We start from the raw sequence: 17,360 nt of genomic DNA, 5'->3' as shown, positions 1-17,360 counted from the left end.
TTGCTTAAAAGAAAAGAAAGTGCTTTAAAAGGAAAACAAATCTTTCAAAATGAAAATAAATCATAGTACCGTTAACCCTTGAACAGTGCGGGGGTTAGGGGAGCCAACACCCCCACCGTAAAAAATCCCTGTGTAACTTTAGTCAGTTCTTTACATCCACGGATTCCCAACCTCGTACGGAAAATACTGTTTTGATCAGCAGTCACTCGAAACCTTAGATAAGAAGCTATGGTTACAGGGGCCTGACTGTGTTTACTGAAAAAAATCTGCATGTAAGGGGCCTGTGTATTCAAGGGTCCACTGAATATGAAACATTTCCAAAATCTGAGAGTTTTAGCTCATTTTAGAAAATGAAAAAAATTTAGGGTCAGAGATGGGTTACTAAGAGAAGTCACTATGGGATTATGGTGGTAATGGTCAAAGACGCAAGCTCTGGGTCAAACAGATTTAATGGTTCAAGTCCTGGCTCTTCCTCTTTCTTGCCTGGTAACCTTGGGTGCTAATATTCTTCCCTCACTTAGGTCCCGGTTCCTCATCCACACAAATGGAACAATACATGCAGGTAAAGCCCTTGGTGGCCACCTAGCACACAGCGAACACTCAAACAGGTAAGCTCTTACTCCTCTTATTATCAACACTGTAATACATTACTAGGCTTCCCAGAGTTTTAGGCACATAATGCATGTCAGTCAATCAATGCTGGCTGACATGGTTGTCATTAGTTTCTAGTAACAAAGCCAATGACTCATCATCTATACTCATACAGCCCTCTGTTTTCAGTCAACTTCTGAACCTGAATCTTTTTAAATTTTACTCCTTAAGTACTAAATGCCCACCTCAGCCTTCCTGCAGTCCTTATTGGCTTTTCAGGTCAATTAATCCTAATGGTGGCCATAGAACTATGGGTCAGTATCTGCTTAATGTCTTTCTTCCCTGGCTTTGATGGCAAAGACAAAATGAAGACTCCAATTTCCTGGTTTCCTTTTCATATGGAAAAGCTTTCAGGGGTTCTCAAAGGTCTTCTGGCCCCTATTCTTTGAGCAGCTCCAATGTGTCCCACCTCACACATGGGCCATTGGCTTGGGATACGATGAAGAAACCAGCTCGCCCTCTCCCTTTTGAAACTCCACACTCTAGGTAAGACAGTAAATAAAGATCATAGAGAACAGCTCTTTCATGTTAAAAGAATTATTAATTCCAGTATCATCACCAGATTTCCCTGTTTCCTTGCAAACCATTTATTTCTCTATTCTCTGTGTTCTTTGACCAGGCTCTTTAAAAGCCTGAAGCCAGTGGGAAGGAAGCAGATTTTTACAGATACATCCTGCCCGCCATTCTGGGCGCGCTGTGCGGGCCCCTGGCCACGATCCTTGTCCTCCTGGGTGCATGGCAGGGGGCGGATTTGGGCAGCTCTGCCTCCGCGCAGGAACCCCACGTTCCATGTGGTCCCGCAAGAAAGCTACATTGTAGCCAGTGCTCTCTCCTCCCGGACTTGCGGGGCCCTGGTCATTCATTTACAAGTGACCAGGCCAAGTCCCTGTGAACCAGAGACCAGGAGAACTTTGATTCTGGATTCTAATTCTGGCTCACAAGTGACTCAGTCAAACACGCGCCCCACTTCTGCTGGGCAAGCCCTTGCGAAGAAGCTGAGACCAGTATCCTCTTGCTTCCAAAAAAAGACAAAAAAACGGTTTGCTTTGGCATTTGTACTTCAAACTACACACCGAGAAAATGCCAGTGGGCGCCAATAACCATGTTGGTCCAGGTGGGCATACCCTTAGCTCCTGACCCCGTTCGTTACCCAGGGACCCCCTCTTTGTTCTCATCTCTAATGTTTGGAGGTTGACTGCATAGGACAAAAGAAATATGAGCCCTGTCAGTCAAGAAAAGGTCCTTGAGTAGACAACGTGTCAGGGAACTGAGTCCATGGGGGACCACAGACACCTGGAAGCAGTTCTTGTAATTCCTTCACCTGGTGCAGAGGTTCTGCAGGTGTGGTTCCTGGCCCCCAGTGCCCTCTGGGAACTCGTTAGAAATGCACAGTTCAGGGACCCCCGCTGAATCGGCCCTCTAAGTGATTCTGAGTCCTGCTAAAGTTTGAGAAGCACAACCTCACACCGAGACTGTATAACAGGTGTATCAAAATGGAGACATAAATGAATGGTGAATGAATGAAAAGCCTTCAGCTTTACCAATGCACTGCTCACTCGAAGCAGCTCCTAGTTAATGGGTCAAAGACACTTCAGTGCCCCAGTGGCTGATGGGGGCGGGGGCATCAACTGCGATGACCTGGGTGGGGCCTTTGCCTCCTGACTCACTGTCCTCACCCCTTGCCGCTTCTGTCACCACCCCATGGGATAGCTCCCTGCCAGCTGCCTGCACTGGGCTCTCGCTGGCCTCTACAGCTGTGAACGAGCCGTCTTCGAGGGCTGGAATCTTCCCCTGTTTTCTCTTCCCCAACACCCTGCTCCTCTTTTTGTGCCCCTAAACTGTATGTCTCTGTTTTGGTTTCAGCTTAGAGAGTCACCTCCTCCAGGAAGCCACCCTCCCTGGCAGGTTCTCATAGCATCTTGTGCATCTTCACATCTTCTATCAAAAATGCGTCCCTCCCTGTCTGCGCTCTGCTTGTCTCTGTCACCCACCTGCCCACACTCACGCTCCGCGAGCCAGAGAACCCGTTCATCTCATTCACAGCCAAGACTCCGGCACCTTGAACAGTTTAGTGAGTCAATCAATTGTGACTATAAAATAATTTAAAAAGAATAGATAATATATACCTATTTCATTGACTCCTAGATGTGGGCAATTGACCATTAGCCTAGAAGTGGGGTCTGTGGATATAAAAGTATAATTCAGCATTTTCTTTTTCATGAAAACATCCACTCCCCAGGTCTTTCTTTTTTGAACATATACACTCCTAAATATTCAGCCCCTGGTTGAACCACTGCCTCTCTGAAGCCAGGCTGGGGAAGGCTACTGCCCCTTTCACTCACCAGGGAGGGAGAAAACTGAGACAGAATATTAGATTTCCGTGTAAAGAAAGAACAATGAGTAGGACGCTCCAAGGACACAGAAGCCCCTCTCTGCTTTTGTCCTTGCACACTCTCCAGCAATTTTAATTTTCGCCAGCTTGAGTGGAAACAGCCAACGCGTCCTGGATGGGTGTCAACCTGGCCTGAGCTCCAGGCCGAAGCCCCGTCACTATTCCCAGAGCAACGCGGGCTGGGGGCCACCTTGGAGAGGCCCATGACGCTGCCAGGCCACCAGCGGGTTTCACAGGATGCTGTGTTCCGCTGAGTCACAGCGCTATACTCACGACACGCTGAGGTTCCAATGGGCCTGTCAGCCCACTGGGGCCACCTCGGTGATGCCCACCCCCAGGGTTCCTCGAGACCAGGGAATTCTGGGACCCAAAGGCATAGCCTGATTTTCTAAAGGACGCCCTGAAACCACAGGGCTCAGGACTATCCTCGTGAGTGTCACCAGACCTCGCTGGCCGGGTGGCCAGAGGAAGTGGGCTCCTGGGCCATGCTATCTGGGCTTCACAAGAGACACCTCAGGCAACAACATGAACAGCATGTGGGCAATGATACTACCCTCTGCTTCACCATGAAAACAACGCAAGTGCAGAGGTGTTAGATAGCTTTCCACGGCTGCGGCCTCTTAATCCCCAACTGGTTTCAGAAATCATTTAAATCAGCCTAAAAAACAGGCAGAAAGAAATAAAACAGTAAATGAGGACAACAGGAAAGATAAAAATGAACCCAGGATTGGAATTAGTTTTAAAAATAAAAGCCATATCCGGAAGTCCTGTACACTTGATAGAAATGGGTCACAAACTTGCTCTGAGCTGCCTGGTATCACTGGCAAGAGGGGGGAAAAAAAGTAGAGTCTAGGTCCCAAAGTACTTTGCTCATAGGACAGAACTTTGGGTCTTTCTTCAGAACCTTGTAATAATCAGCTTGCGTACAGTATGAACTAACATTACTTTCTATATCTAAACGAACAACAAATGAGAATAAAACCGGGCAAGGGAAAGCTGTAGAAAGAAGACAAACTACTAAAAAGGTCTCTATCTGGAGAAAATAAGAAAAAAATCTCATAAACACAGACAACACTATGAAGATTATCAAAGGGGAAGAGGGAAAGGGGGTGGGGGAGGTTGAAGCAGGTAAAGGGAGGAAAAATGATGGAAGGAGACGTGACTTGGGGTGGTGACCACACAATACAATCTATAGAGGATGTGTTATAGAATTGAACACCTGAAACCTATATAACTTTATTAACTCATGTCACCCCAATCAATTCAATAAAAACAAAAATGAATAAAACAAAAAGATTTAAATCTTAAACACAGCTCAGAAGCCCCTCTCCCTTCAAGAGTTCCCTAGAAACTGACGCTCCTAATTCAACTGATACTCCAGTAATAACTTTGAATCATCATGTAAAAGTTAACTTAGAGACTATTAAAGAAAACAAAGAAGGTTCACTCAGTATTCTTCTAAGAAAAACAATAAGACACGTGAACCCTTTCTCTTTATCTCTACCCTCACTGGGGATCAGGCCATTTTTTTTTTTAAGTTCAGAGCTAAACACTCAAAGTATTAATTACCCTTTCCCTGTCTCCTGCTCTTGTTCAGTATCATCGACTGAAATAATTTGTAAAGAGCACAATATGGAAACTTTAATTAATTCCCAACTAGTGTTTGCTTTTGTTTGCTTTCCTTTGTTTGAAGAAAAAGCATCAATTTTTTGTGCAAGATGGGAAGAAGTTCTTCCAGATGGGTCTAGAAATGACCGTAGAAAATAAAAGAAACACTTCTTTAAGTACTGGCACCATATGGTATAGGTCATATTGAAGGCAAACTACATACAAAACAGGTGTCTATTTCTGAGCAATGAGATAATATTTTTAACAGTCTTTTTTTTAATGTAACAATTACGGTTGACATTCATAATTATTTTATATTAGCTTCAGGTGTACAGCCTAGTGATTAGACATTTCTGTAATTTACAAAGTGATTCCCCTAATAATTCTAGTACCCACCTGGCACCATACACAGCTATTACAATATTATTGACTGTATTCCCTATGCAGTACTTTACATCCCTGTGACTATTTTGTAACTACCAATTTGCACTTATTGTTCCCTTTACCTTTTTGTAAAAAATAGGTAAACAAGATAATATTAATAATAAAGCTGACACCCTGGCCAGGTAGCTCGGTGGGTTAGAGCATCATCCTGATAAGGCCAAGGTTGCTTGTTCGATCCCTGGTCAGGGCAAATACAAGAATTAAGCAACGAATGCATCAATAAGTGGAACAACAAATCAATGTTCCTCTCAAATCAATAAATACAATTTTTTTTTAAATTGCCACTGACTGAGCATTTGCCATGTGCCAGGCCTGAAGCGCCCACCTGCACGCACTACATCCTGCGATCCTCACAACGGGTCTCAGAGCAGTGCAGCGGGTCCTCTCGTCCCTCCCTTGGCGCAAGGGGCACCGGGTGTCCACAGGCAGACTAGCCGGCCGGCTGCACCACCTTGGACACAGAGGAGCTCAGAAGCCGTCTCAGTGCCCCAAGTCTGCTCGACGACTGTGCCACCCTCACCTTGTACCATGCTCCCCATTACTTTGTTAGGAAATACTTTGACCTCATTTACTCATTTTTTTCCTGCTTAGTCATTCAATAGATATATTTTGAGAACCGGAAAACATTTATATTTCCTGCACCATCTCAGGTGCTGGGTATATAACAATGAAAAAACACATGAACGTCAAGGAGGCTACAATTTTGAGGTGATAGAGATTATTAAAAACAGATATTAACAATGCATTTGTAATGCCTGGAATGTTAAGGGAAGCCCAGAGTGTTATGGGACCTCATAGTCGGATGTAATTCCTCCAGCCTTGGTGGAGTTACATCAAATTATACAGAATGGGCAAATTAAAAATGGTTGGGAAAAAAGCAAAGTGTTACTTCCCTTTCTGTCAATATTTAAAGGATAATAAAGCCAAAGATAAACCAAAATCGATTTCTATGTATAGCAGTTGGCTATTGCTATGTAACAAGTTTCACCGCTTTAACACTACATTTCCTGGCTTAAAACAACACACACTCTTATGTTAGTTTCAGTGGATCAGGGGTACCAGCAAGGCCTCTGCTCAGGGTCTCACAAGGCTGCGATCAAGGTGTGGGCTGGGCTGTGATTTCACCTGAACCTCGACTGGGGAGGACTCTGCTTCCAAGTTCACATGGCTGTTGGCAGAACACCCACCGCTTCCTGAAAGTGCCAGTCACAGCAGCCTCCCTTCTGGTCTTCAAACAGCCCGCGCTCTTTCTAGAACTAGGTCTGCCCTCCCGCCTGCCCGAGCCGGGCCTCCCCGCCAGTCCTCCCCATGCCCCGCGGGCCCCCTCAGAGGCGAGCTCCCCGCGGCGGCTTTTCCTGTCCCCCGGGTTCAACATTGGCCACCACCAGCCCCCTCGCCCGGCAGCGTATTGCGCTTCTCACAGTTGGCAGCAGCCTTGTTTCTTATTTACAGCTGCCTGCCCACGGTAGGCCCTGAGTTCTTGGAAAGAAGAGCTTTTGTCTCTCGTTCAGTCCCAAATCGCCATGCCTACACGATGGTTGTCACATCGCAAGTGCTGAGTAGAAAGCTGTCAAAGGAGGAAATGAAATCATTTTTAAAATCCCCCTCTGAAGGCTCACGGCAGAAGCAGGGTGCGTGAAAGCCTCAGTGGACGGGGTGGACTCTGAGCAGCCCCAGCGGCTCCCGCCATGTTCCCTGAGACAGACTCAAGAGCAGGGGTCCTGTCGGGCCGGCTGCTCGGGCTCCGTGGGTGGCCTGGAATGAGTCCCCTCACCTCTCGGTGCCCCAAGGAGCTGTGAACAGTGAAATGAAATGAGGAAAACACTACTCAGGGCAGCCTTGTCTCCACAGGTGCAAAGGGCTGTACACTCGTAAATAACGAAAATATAATGAAGTTACACCAGACCGCCACCTGCTTACTGAGAAGTAATCAAGAAGTCCCCTCAGCAGCCAAGAGAGATGCTACAAAATAATTAGTGTTTTACCTGCTACAATGGCACTTATTGAAATCTGTGTTTAAAAGCCTCATCTAATTGCATCCAAGAATGTAATTTTCTGAGGGGAAACACTGCAGGATTCTAGAAAGTGTATGCTGAAAATAAACTCCCAGCTAAAATTAAAGTCGAACTGCAATTGCATTTGACCTTGTGCCAGGCCCTTTGTGTGGTGGAGAATTAATCTCGCCCGGGAGAGGCTGGCCTTGGCCTTCGGCTCGGAGGTGATCTGGACGCTCCTGAAAGGTCATAATAGCGGTGTCTTCTTCCGCTTGTGGGCTTTGGCCCCCAGACCCTCTAACAATGTGATTTGTTATGGGGGCTTTGGGCCATGTGATAACAGCCCGAACATCAGGGAAATTGGAAATTAAAGGCATTAACGTGACCTCCAGGAGGGGCCAGAGATGAAAGGTCAAGCACACAGGCAACAGGCAGTCGAGTCCCAGTAAAAACTCCAGGCGCTGAGGCTCAGGCGGACATCCTGGGCTGGAAATGCCCCTCGAGCAGGGTCACACGGGCACCTGAGAGGAGCTCTCGCCTGCTGGGGACGCCGCAGGAGATGGCAGAAGCCCCGGGCGCGCCCCCTCCTGGACCCGGCCCTGCAAGTCTCTCCTGATGTCAATCTGTGTGCTTCCCCCATCACCAAGCATCGCCATGAGCAGAACAGCAGTCAGCGAGTTCTGTGGGTCCTTCTAGAAAATCACCGGCCTGAGGGGGACCTTGGGAACACCCCCCAATGGGTGATGTCAGAAGCGAGGGGGGACCAACCTGTACAGTTGACATAAACTCTCCTCAAAGCGTCACCTACCTGTTAAGAAAAGGTACAGTGTTCTTTGTTTTTCTTTTTTCTTTTTTTTAAAGATAGAGCTTGTTTCTTTTTGAGATGAGAATATTAAAAAGGAGCAGATTTGGAACGTGGGTAAAATGATACCCCAAGCATCCTCATACCTTTCTAAGTGTACCCACGTGTTTGTTTGTTTGTTTGTTTTTCTGCGTTAGCCCCAAGAAAAGCAGGCTAACTAGGCGGGGCCCTTCTGAGCTGAAATCTGGGAAGCTGGAAGGCAACCACGGCCTTCCTCCTGGGTTACTTTGGTGGCTCAAACATGGAAAAATCTGCCATGTAACTCAAGTGAAGAAGAAGCAATGAAAGGTTCAAGGGGAACCGCAGTAAGGCTTCGGCTACAGCCTGGCAGAAGGCTCGGGACGGTGATGGAGCAGAAGGACGGTGACTGCTCAGTGTGAGTGACACACGGGGCCAACACAGAGGGTCAGCCTGCTGGAGGTCAGTCTTCCTCCATGAGAGGAGGCTCATTTTAGGTCCTAAGATCAACTGCAAGAGAACAATGTAGAAACACCTATGGATCAAATATTGCCTAAGGAGACGGCAAGGTCAAATGCGAGCCGAGGGACAGAACAGGAACTGCGATGTCCACGTGGTTCGTCAGTGAGCTGTGCAGAGGCGGAGGCAGGTGCTGAGATGAGACTAGGCCTGAGGGTCCCAGCAGTAGAAAGACTATGCAGTAAGAAGTCACGACAGGTCTTGGAGCATCAAAGGCGGCCCAGAGGCTCTGCTTGCTCTGCTAGTCATTTCCCCGAAAGGACAGAGGAAGAGGCGCACTCCTGACTCTAAGGGACAGCTGAGTGGGAATAGAGACTAAAGAGGGACTTGAAAGTGTGGGCAGCAAGAGTCTCAAAAGCATGTGAGAGGATGAAGAGGAGACAGAGGCTAGAGAAGGAGATGAGAAACATTTCCTGAGAGCCAACCTTCCAGGGTGATGCTGGGTGAAACACAAAAGGGCAGAGAGACATTCTTCACTCCCCAGTGAACCTAAAGTCCAGTCCTGGAGAGAGACCGTGATAGCGCAACAGAGTGGGCACGCTAAATAACCGCAGACACTTCAGCTTATCGCAGAAACCAAAGAAAGGCTTTTACAGAGTCCTGGGACCAAGCTCAACCTGCGACTTCAGCTTAAACCAATGTAGAAAATGCCTCTCTCAGGCAGGGGAATGACATGGACCCAGAGACATAAACACGCACTGCGCAGATACAGTGACAGGAGTGCCACAGGGCAGACATTTCAAATGAGAGAGAGAGCATGCCAGTGAGTAGGGGAAACATTTTGAAATATAAGGTTGAATGTGTAAGGGCCAACATCTAACAGATGGTACAACTGAGGTATCTACTGCCACCTGGTGACAGCGTACCTTAATTACAGATTCAGCAAGACTACTCATCCTAAAAGCTGAGTTTACCAAAGGAAAAATAAAAAGGAAGGCCTATAACATCACACACTAAAATGAATGTCTCACTTGATTTAAGTCTCCAGCCCTAATGGCGATTTGGGACAAGCATTAAAAGATATAAACATAACTGTTCCCCGTATGTCCTCTGAAGCAAGGGAAGATTGACTTGTTTTTAATTACAGAATAGCAGTTATCTTTATATAATTTTCACACGCACACATACCCACACAGTCTGGATCTCTCCTTTCACTTTATAATAAATGCCTGGTTTCCTTTAAAGGAAAACACAAAGTGGGTTCTCCGTGAAGCCTGCCATCTTCCCCTGGCAGGAGGCCACTGGCCCCCGGGATGCGGGTCCACCAGCACCCCAGGGCTCTCAGAGTTCCAGCCTGCACCCGCACCGCCCGCCTCCTCCACCTCCCAGCGCCGCCGCGGGAAGAACACGGCTGCGAATCCTCTGGCACCCCTTCAGTTCCTTACAGCTGCAAAAACCACTGCACGGAAAGGGAGAACACTTCCTAGCCGGGACTCTCCGGATCCTTTCCCAAACCCAGTAAGCGCATGGCGCTTTTGCACCGGTGAAGTACGCCCCCTGCCAGGGCGTGGGAGGAGGAAGGCATCCCGACATGAGTGGGGTCTGCGCACATCTGGGCTCCAAAGCAGGGCCCACTCGGTTTTCAGACTTCTCAGGATCCGTGCCCGCCCTGACTTAGGAGTCCTGCTTTGCTGGCAGGTTACATGTACGTGCAACCATTTCATCTAAGATTTGGGCCTGAGTTAGGGAAAAAGCTCATGGCTGGTGTTTTATACACCAGCCCCAACTATTTGAAATCTTCTCTTTCTCTGGTATGTTGCGCATAACCCGCCCATCTCCTCGCCTCTCCGTGTCCCCAAGCCAACCAGTGCTGGGCTGGTCAGTGTGGCCTGAGTCAGCAGTGGAGGGTGGATTTGACACTGGGCAACACCACACGGCGCCAGTACTTTCCAGACACCATGTGACAATGCGGCACTGCCCGGTGACCTCAGTCCTTGGAGGGGCAATCTTGTCCCCTAGGTGGTTACTGCCATGCCTTTTCTGTAGGTGAAGAACCTGAAACTCAGCCATCTGCTAAGGCACGCGGCTGGACTGCGGTGGGGTTGAGATGAGGCCCGGCCTGGCATCAGCCGACAGGTCATCTTGTGTGATCTGGCCATCGCTTCCTAAAGCCTCCCTAAGGCTTGGTCTTCCCTGGAGATCTCCGGAGAACCCATCTGCCTTTCCCTGTCAACCCTGTTTATTTTCTTTCTTTTGCCACATGAGTGCTTGGAAGAAGCAGCTCAGGATTTACCAAACGGTGGGCTGGCCTCACTTGAAAACACATGAAGACGCATCTCTTGGTTGGGGAGTGAGACCCTCAGGGAGGCGGGTGACGGGTGGGGTTGCTCGGCTCTACCCTCCTGAGAACCGTCTTCAACACGTTCCTGCCCCTTCCAGGATGGAGTGGCTGACCGTGGAAGGGTACTCTGCCCCTCCACCGTGCATGGCAGAACATGGGCGCACCTCCCACCCCACGGGCGCATTCTCCCACCTCAGCACACAACGACCCCGGAGTGTTCCCATAAGCACCCAGACTTGACCCACGAGGCCCCTCACACAGCCTAGCTGTGCTGCTGTGGCTGCTGTCACCCCTTGCAGAGGCAGAAGGCAAGCATCTGCCTGGACACCTAGCAGTTCCAGTTCTCTCTGTTCGTGTTTAAGTTGTTTCTCACGGCTTCTGCCAAGGTGCTCATCATATTCCTGCTCACAGGCCAGGGATCCTAATACAAAATAAATCACCACAGGGAAAAAATAGAAATGTGCAACAACAGAAAAAAAAAAAGGACTGATCTCTGTAGGCCCGCTCTCCAATTTTTGTTTTCAACACATTCCTTTGAAATGGGATAAAGACCAGCAGTGTAGGCTGCTGGGGCCCTGGGAGAAGCGTAGCCCTGCCATTCTGTTCTAGACAGACAAGGGCCCGGTCGAACTCTGCAACCGGGGCAGCGGAGCGTCCCAAAGAGGTCGTACACCGGTTCCTCGCTTAGTCAACAGAAGATGTGGTAGCAGCCCACAGCGGGGGAGCAGGCCCTACCTGCCGGCACTGGGTTGAGCTTTCGCGTCTATGGTCATTGTCTCACTGAGTCTAAACGGGAACTCCTCAGGGTGGCTTCTCTTACTGTCCCCACTTTCCAGATGAAAAAACTAAGGGTTCGGAGCTTGGAGGTCTGCTCAAGGTTGTAGAGCTGGGCGGGATGTTTCGCCCTGGGAGACGGCAAAGTTCTTCATTGCCATGCTTGACTACTTCCCATCAGACCTTCGAGCGAAGGGCATTAGGTTCCAAATAAAACCAATCCAGCTGCTTACCTCACTCCAAAGTCTTCCATTAAGATCTTTCCATTGCAATAGTCAAGAGGTGGGGTCAATTAACTGGGGCGGGGGGCACAGGGAGAAAAAAGAAGGGGAACCCAGAGGATTCAAATTATAACAGGAAAATGGATTGAAAGAGCTACGCATATGTGTTGGAGCCAAATGGTTTGGCAGACGCAGCCACGTTCAGGGATTGGTGATGACAAGGACAGTCCTTTTTCCACCCCACTTTGAGATGCCTTTATAGAACTTTATCTTTTATGTCCAAAGATCAAATAAAAAAGATCACATTTAATGAGAACTAGGGGAAATAAACTGGTGGCAATTAAAGAGTAAAAATAACTTCTCTGTGGGTTCAGACCACAGGCCCTTGCTCGTTTTAAGAGGCGCAGGCAAATCGTTTAAGGCCGTGTAGGCTGTGTTCAGCTCACGTTTCTGCCCACCCCTGCAGCGGTTAAAGTTATAGACAGCGTAGCTCTTGAAGACGTGGAACTGTGCAGTAAGTAGAAGTACAGCCAGGCCAGGTTCACAGACGTGACAGACGTGACCTTGTAACACGGGAGTTAAATCCAAGTCTCCTGTGTAAGCAGGTGCTTTGTGGGGAAGGGGGTTAATTAGAGTGAGAAAAGGTTATGGAATCTCTTCTCTTAATGAGAGACCTTCCCTGCTTTACTCTCAAGCTCTGATTCCACCTCCTCTGGCTCTGGACACAAACTTTCAGGCTGTGTCTAAGATCCAAGGGATTGTCACTTCATGGTCTTGTTTTCCCCGAGCAGAAATGTTTTGGTCTACGCAATGAGGCAGACCCGAATGCTTCCTCAGACTTAGAATAACCCAGTTCACTCCATCATCCACAGGCAGCCAGACAGATTCGAGGTTTTCACCTCTGCCCTACACCGCTGTGGCTTTGGCCAGAGTTTGGGAAGCACTCATCCACCTTAGCGTCAAGCTGACACCTGGTAAAATCCTGGGTGTCACCAGCTTTTCACGGAATCTGCAGACACTCAAAACCAGAACCTCCTATAAGGTATCACTCTGAAATATTCCCTGAAATCTCCTGCTTTGGGATATAATGTGGGACTGACTCACGAGGAGATCACCTGCAGAACAGAAAGATGTAGAAGTTTTTACCCTGGACTTAGGAGCCCTTGTTTTGTGCGCCAAGAGATTTGATACACCCTGTTTCAAGGTCAAGTCTATCCTTGGTCTGTCACCCATGCCATACCCTGGAACACCGCACTTACCGATAGAAAGTAGCATAGTCCACTGTTGAGTGGCAGGTCTGAAACTCCCAGGATTTGAGTTTCTGGCATTCTCGATGCGCTCGGAGCTTCACCTTCACTGTTCCTTGACACAGTTCAGGCACCAGTTTTCTCCGGGGTCTGTTGCAGAACTCATTGGACTCCACCCTCCAGGACTCGGCAAAGTCATCCACATCAAACTTGAAGTTTCCATCTCCACCAATTAAGTCATCACGCTTATGTCCATTATAGTTGCCGCAGAGACCACAGAGTTTGCCCTTGAGATGGGGGGCAGCCATGACTTCGACAAAACTGTCTCCATCCCAGGATATTTCCAAACCTAGAGGAGAAGGGGGAGAGAAGGGGATCAACCACTCTCGAATCCAACAAGACTCCCCAAGTGCATATATCCTTAAACGGCACATGCCTGTGCTTGAACAAGGAACACTAAGGGTCGGTCCGAATTCTTGGTCACCTTTTACTCTTGCCCTATTAAATATGTGAAATTACACGAATCACTTACTTGTTAGGACCTAGAATGTTTACACTGTATAAAGTTTGTCTTAATAATGATATCCTATGTATTCTGGTTTGACTTGCAAATAACATGGTCTCCTTATTCCCTGTCACTGTCTCCTAAGAGTGACAACCCACACACAAAGAGCAGCTCTTTTTAATAGGAAAAAAAAAAAAAAAGTCTGCCCATGGGTGTTTTTTAACCTTATCCTCTTGGGTTTTTGACAAAAACTAGTCTTTCCAGTTTTGAGCCTCTGGGAAGAACAACATGACTTTACTCCTAGAAGACTTTGCTTTTGGTCTCAAAGTATAAAATTAGGCTGATGAGCAAATGCTCAGAAGATGCTCAGAAGAAGTTTTCTGAGGACAGGGAGAGAACGAGGAGAGAATGGATCTTGCTTGGATATAAAATTGGCATAAAGCAGCATGGGAAAGGACAGGGAGAGAACGAGGAGAGAATGGATCTTGCTTGGATATAAAATTGGCATAAAGCAGCATGGGAGTGATGTAAGATCAGTAAGAAACGCCCAGAAGCGAGATTGCAAAGCCACTATTCCCTAGTTTGGACGTGGTCCAGGAGGAGAGGAGGCTGGCCGAATGGCATTTCTGTGAGCAGGCCACACAACTGCCACAAGTAAGAGTCGCAGATCAGCCTCAGGCAGAGCTATTGGTAGAATCAACCACTGGTCTAAAACTGGATTTCTCCCAAAATAAAGAGAAAAGCACCCATGGAAATCACTCTCTGGTAAATTGAAGGAAAGGACACATTCTTCATTCAAGGCAAGAGGTGGAGAAGCTTTTCCTTGATTGGGATGAAAAGCTGGGTTCAGAAAAGCCATCAAATAGAGTTCGGTAAAGAAGCAAGAAAGATGATCATAAGAAAGTGTCTGTTGGGTGTAATTTGATGAAGAGAAGACAGTGACGAGACAAGGTGCTTAGAGAAAGGACACACACAGAATGCACACATGCTGGGCTGTCCACCCCATGTGGGTGTCGGTAAGAAGGTGGTACCAACTCTGACAACCACAGCTATCGTATGAAGTGCTTTATATTTCTCCATACCCCGTCATCTAACACATTATCTGGCACGTAATATATATGCACTGAGTGGATGCATTGCCCTGTAAATTGATACGTCATGCGCAGCCAAGGAAATTGTGAATTTCATGCTAGTTAAGGCATTGCAATAACAATTTTGAAAAAAGACAAGCAAACTATAATATGATTTGTAATATACTCTCTAAGGTATAGAAGAAACTTGACCTTACAGTCCTGTAGCCAGGCAGCTGCCCAGCAAAAGAAATGAGAAGGAAAAATCAATTTCATCCACATTCTTTTACAGCACTATTCCAAAGATTTTTTGGTGCTGCAAAATTCTCTAAACTACAAATCTCTTTCCTAGACAGCAGGCAAATACTATTCTTCTAAGTGCCACAGTGGTTGAAAGTTTCTGTCCAAAACAGCCTCCAACATCATTACTGACAATGATATAATAAATTTGAGACTTTGGGCCACGGAGTTCATGGGAATCTAACTCACAGCGAGCAAGCCAATTATTGTGTTGTGTGTTTTTGTTTTTGTTTTTTGCAATGGACTGGTGATCCCTGAATGCTTGGGTTGATGCAGACCCACTGTGCTCTTAGTAAATGCTTCTTAAAACTCTTAATGCCTCACTCATGAAACAGGGTCCCCAAGGTAGGAGAATGATTTGTAATTCATTCTCTTTTCCTCCTCTTTTCTTTGTTATTATTATATTAAGAGGATTTTCATGGATCAGTGCTAGGCTTCCTATGTGAAGGAATAAATGATTCAACTACAGATGCCTTTGTCTATTCCTATATCATATACATATGTGTTCGTGTGATTTTTTTCATCCCCTATGTGAGCAAAATCTATGAAAAGTAGATTATAGTAGTGACAGGCAAAAAAACAAAAACAAAAAAACTAGTAAGTTGTAACTAAAGTACTTGCTCTTCCAAAAGATATTTTAAGTAGGCATCTCATGGAAGTGTGGGCAGGGGTTAGCCCCTTCCGCAGCTGGGATGAGTTTCCCACTTCTCTGCAGGGGACACTGGGTCAGAGTCACTGGCAGAGTCAGAAGGCTGAAGCGAAGCACACATCCCATCTGGGGACACGCAGCAGCCACGTTCCTTCCACTGTGTGAGGGGCCTTCCAGTTTTCCCTTCTCACCAGGGAATGTTTTACAAACTGGTTCTTCACCCTTCAGATGTGTGACCTGGCTCCAGACCCCTAGTTTGGTGTTTTTTCTTGGGGGATGAAGGGGGACTTGTTCTTTCATTTGTTGGTTGTTTTTGTTCGTTCTGCTTTGTTTTGTTTTCGGGTTGTCATTGTTGCTTTTGTTGTTGTCCATGGAGAGGTGAGAAGAGGCGCAAAATCAGTACCCATACCACAGAGATGCTTAAAAATGGATGGCTTTCTGTTCAGAGTTTACATCAAAGAAAAAAAAGACACATATGCTCCAGGTTCATCAAGTGTAGAACTCTTGACGAACCTGGAAAAAAGGAAGGTAAAAAGCCACACTCACACGTGTTAACGCCTTTCCGGTGGAGCTGATGTAACTTTTCAGGTGGATCAGATGAAGCGATCAGATGGCAGAAAGACAATATTCTTAAATTGTCCTCCAAGTGCCGAGTGGGGTCGGGGTGTTGCGGGGGGCCGGGCTTTCTCAAGCCGCTAAGCTTTGCTCTGCGCCCTCTGTACTACCCCAGATGTTAGTAGGTAAGCAGCTACCGCCTGATTCCTCCCAAGTGACAGGCCACCTGGGCTCCCCTGCAGGTGATTCCATCATGAAGCTCCGAGTCCATGGACCCCAGGGCCAAGTCATTCCTCCCACTTCCCATCCTCCAGCAACAGGCTCGAGTTACGCAGTTATTCTGAAGAAAGGACCCTTTGATCATATGAGCTTATGATATTAAAGGGAAAAAAAAACCTATGGAAGAAGGACCCTCAAAGGATCTTTTAAATAGATGATCAATAGGTGATAAAAAGAAAATATCCCTAAGGGATAGCGCAAGCTGGGGTTGGTGGACCAGAGTGGAAACAGCTATTGCCTAGAAATGCAGTTGTTCCGTTCAAAGGATAATGTCAAAGCAAGCTTCATGTCCAGAGGAACACAGCTCTTCCCCGGGAAGAGCTCCATGGCTCCAGGAAATTGTTCAGCTGAGCATTAAGGGAGCCACATAAATTACGTGACTCATCGGAAAGGAGGTGAAAAAGTAAAAGAAGTTGTAAAACTAAGTTCAAGGCCTGGAAGAGTTAAATTCACTAATCTACTTGCAGTATGTATGATGCATTATTATTTTCTTAGCAGCCTCGTCCCTTGGCTCATTTTTACAGAGAGTACACTTATCCCCAAAGGTATTGCCAGCTGTGAGAGGGAAGAGCACAGAACCTCCTAGGCTGTGAACAACCTTTGAGCATCCAGGGACCCTTTGAGAACAGGGCTGCGCTGACTAATCATCTCCACATCGGTAGATTCCCCTGGGTGCCGCTGGCTCCCTAATGGATAGGCAAGGTGCTTCTCCTCAGTGCTGCGTAGTAACGTGTGCACATTGTACGGGGAGCCACAACTGGCTGCCTCCTTTCAAGGAATGAGCTGAGGCCTATCTCTGCAGCGTGGTCTGTCATTTGAATACGACAACAGGTGTCTAAACTTCCTGAGCAGGACTAATCCTTCTACAGGTGAAAGATTAGAGCTCTTCACACCTGCCACACTCCAAGTTCAGAATGGGAATCTCCCCGCCTTTATCGAACGTTGCAATGCATCAATATTTAACATCCTCTCACTGAAGCCTTGTTACTCTCCCTGAATAAAAGCTCCCAGGCTTCTCCTTGGCTTCCAGCCTTGTTTAGCTAAGCTGGCG

At 47.2% G+C, this 17,360-nt stretch overlaps 1 protein-coding gene across 2 annotated transcripts in view; it reads right to left on the bottom strand.

Annotated features, from left to right (window-relative positions):
* BMPER (BMP binding endothelial regulator) overlaps positions 1-17,360 on the bottom strand; it is a 215,849-nt gene that overhangs the window by 50,335 nt on the left and 148,154 nt on the right. For both annotated transcript variants that reach the window (XM_054571349.1, XM_054571350.1), the window contains one exon: positions 12,964-13,300. In XM_054571349.1, coding sequence (XP_054427324.1) covers positions 12,964-13,300 — 337 coding nt within the window. The remainder of the gene's footprint in view (positions 1-12,963; positions 13,301-17,360) is intronic.

Source organism: Pteronotus mesoamericanus, unplaced genomic scaffold (genome assembly GCF_021234165.1).
Source record: "Pteronotus mesoamericanus isolate MK-2021 breed Mesoamerican mustached bat unplaced genomic scaffold, CSHL_Meso_final contig_220, whole genome shotgun sequence".
NCBI lineage: Eukaryota > Metazoa > Chordata > Mammalia > Chiroptera > Mormoopidae > Pteronotus > Pteronotus mesoamericanus.
The sequence above is the reverse complement of the archived record's forward strand: the minus strand, read 5'-3'. Positions and strand labels throughout refer to the sequence as shown.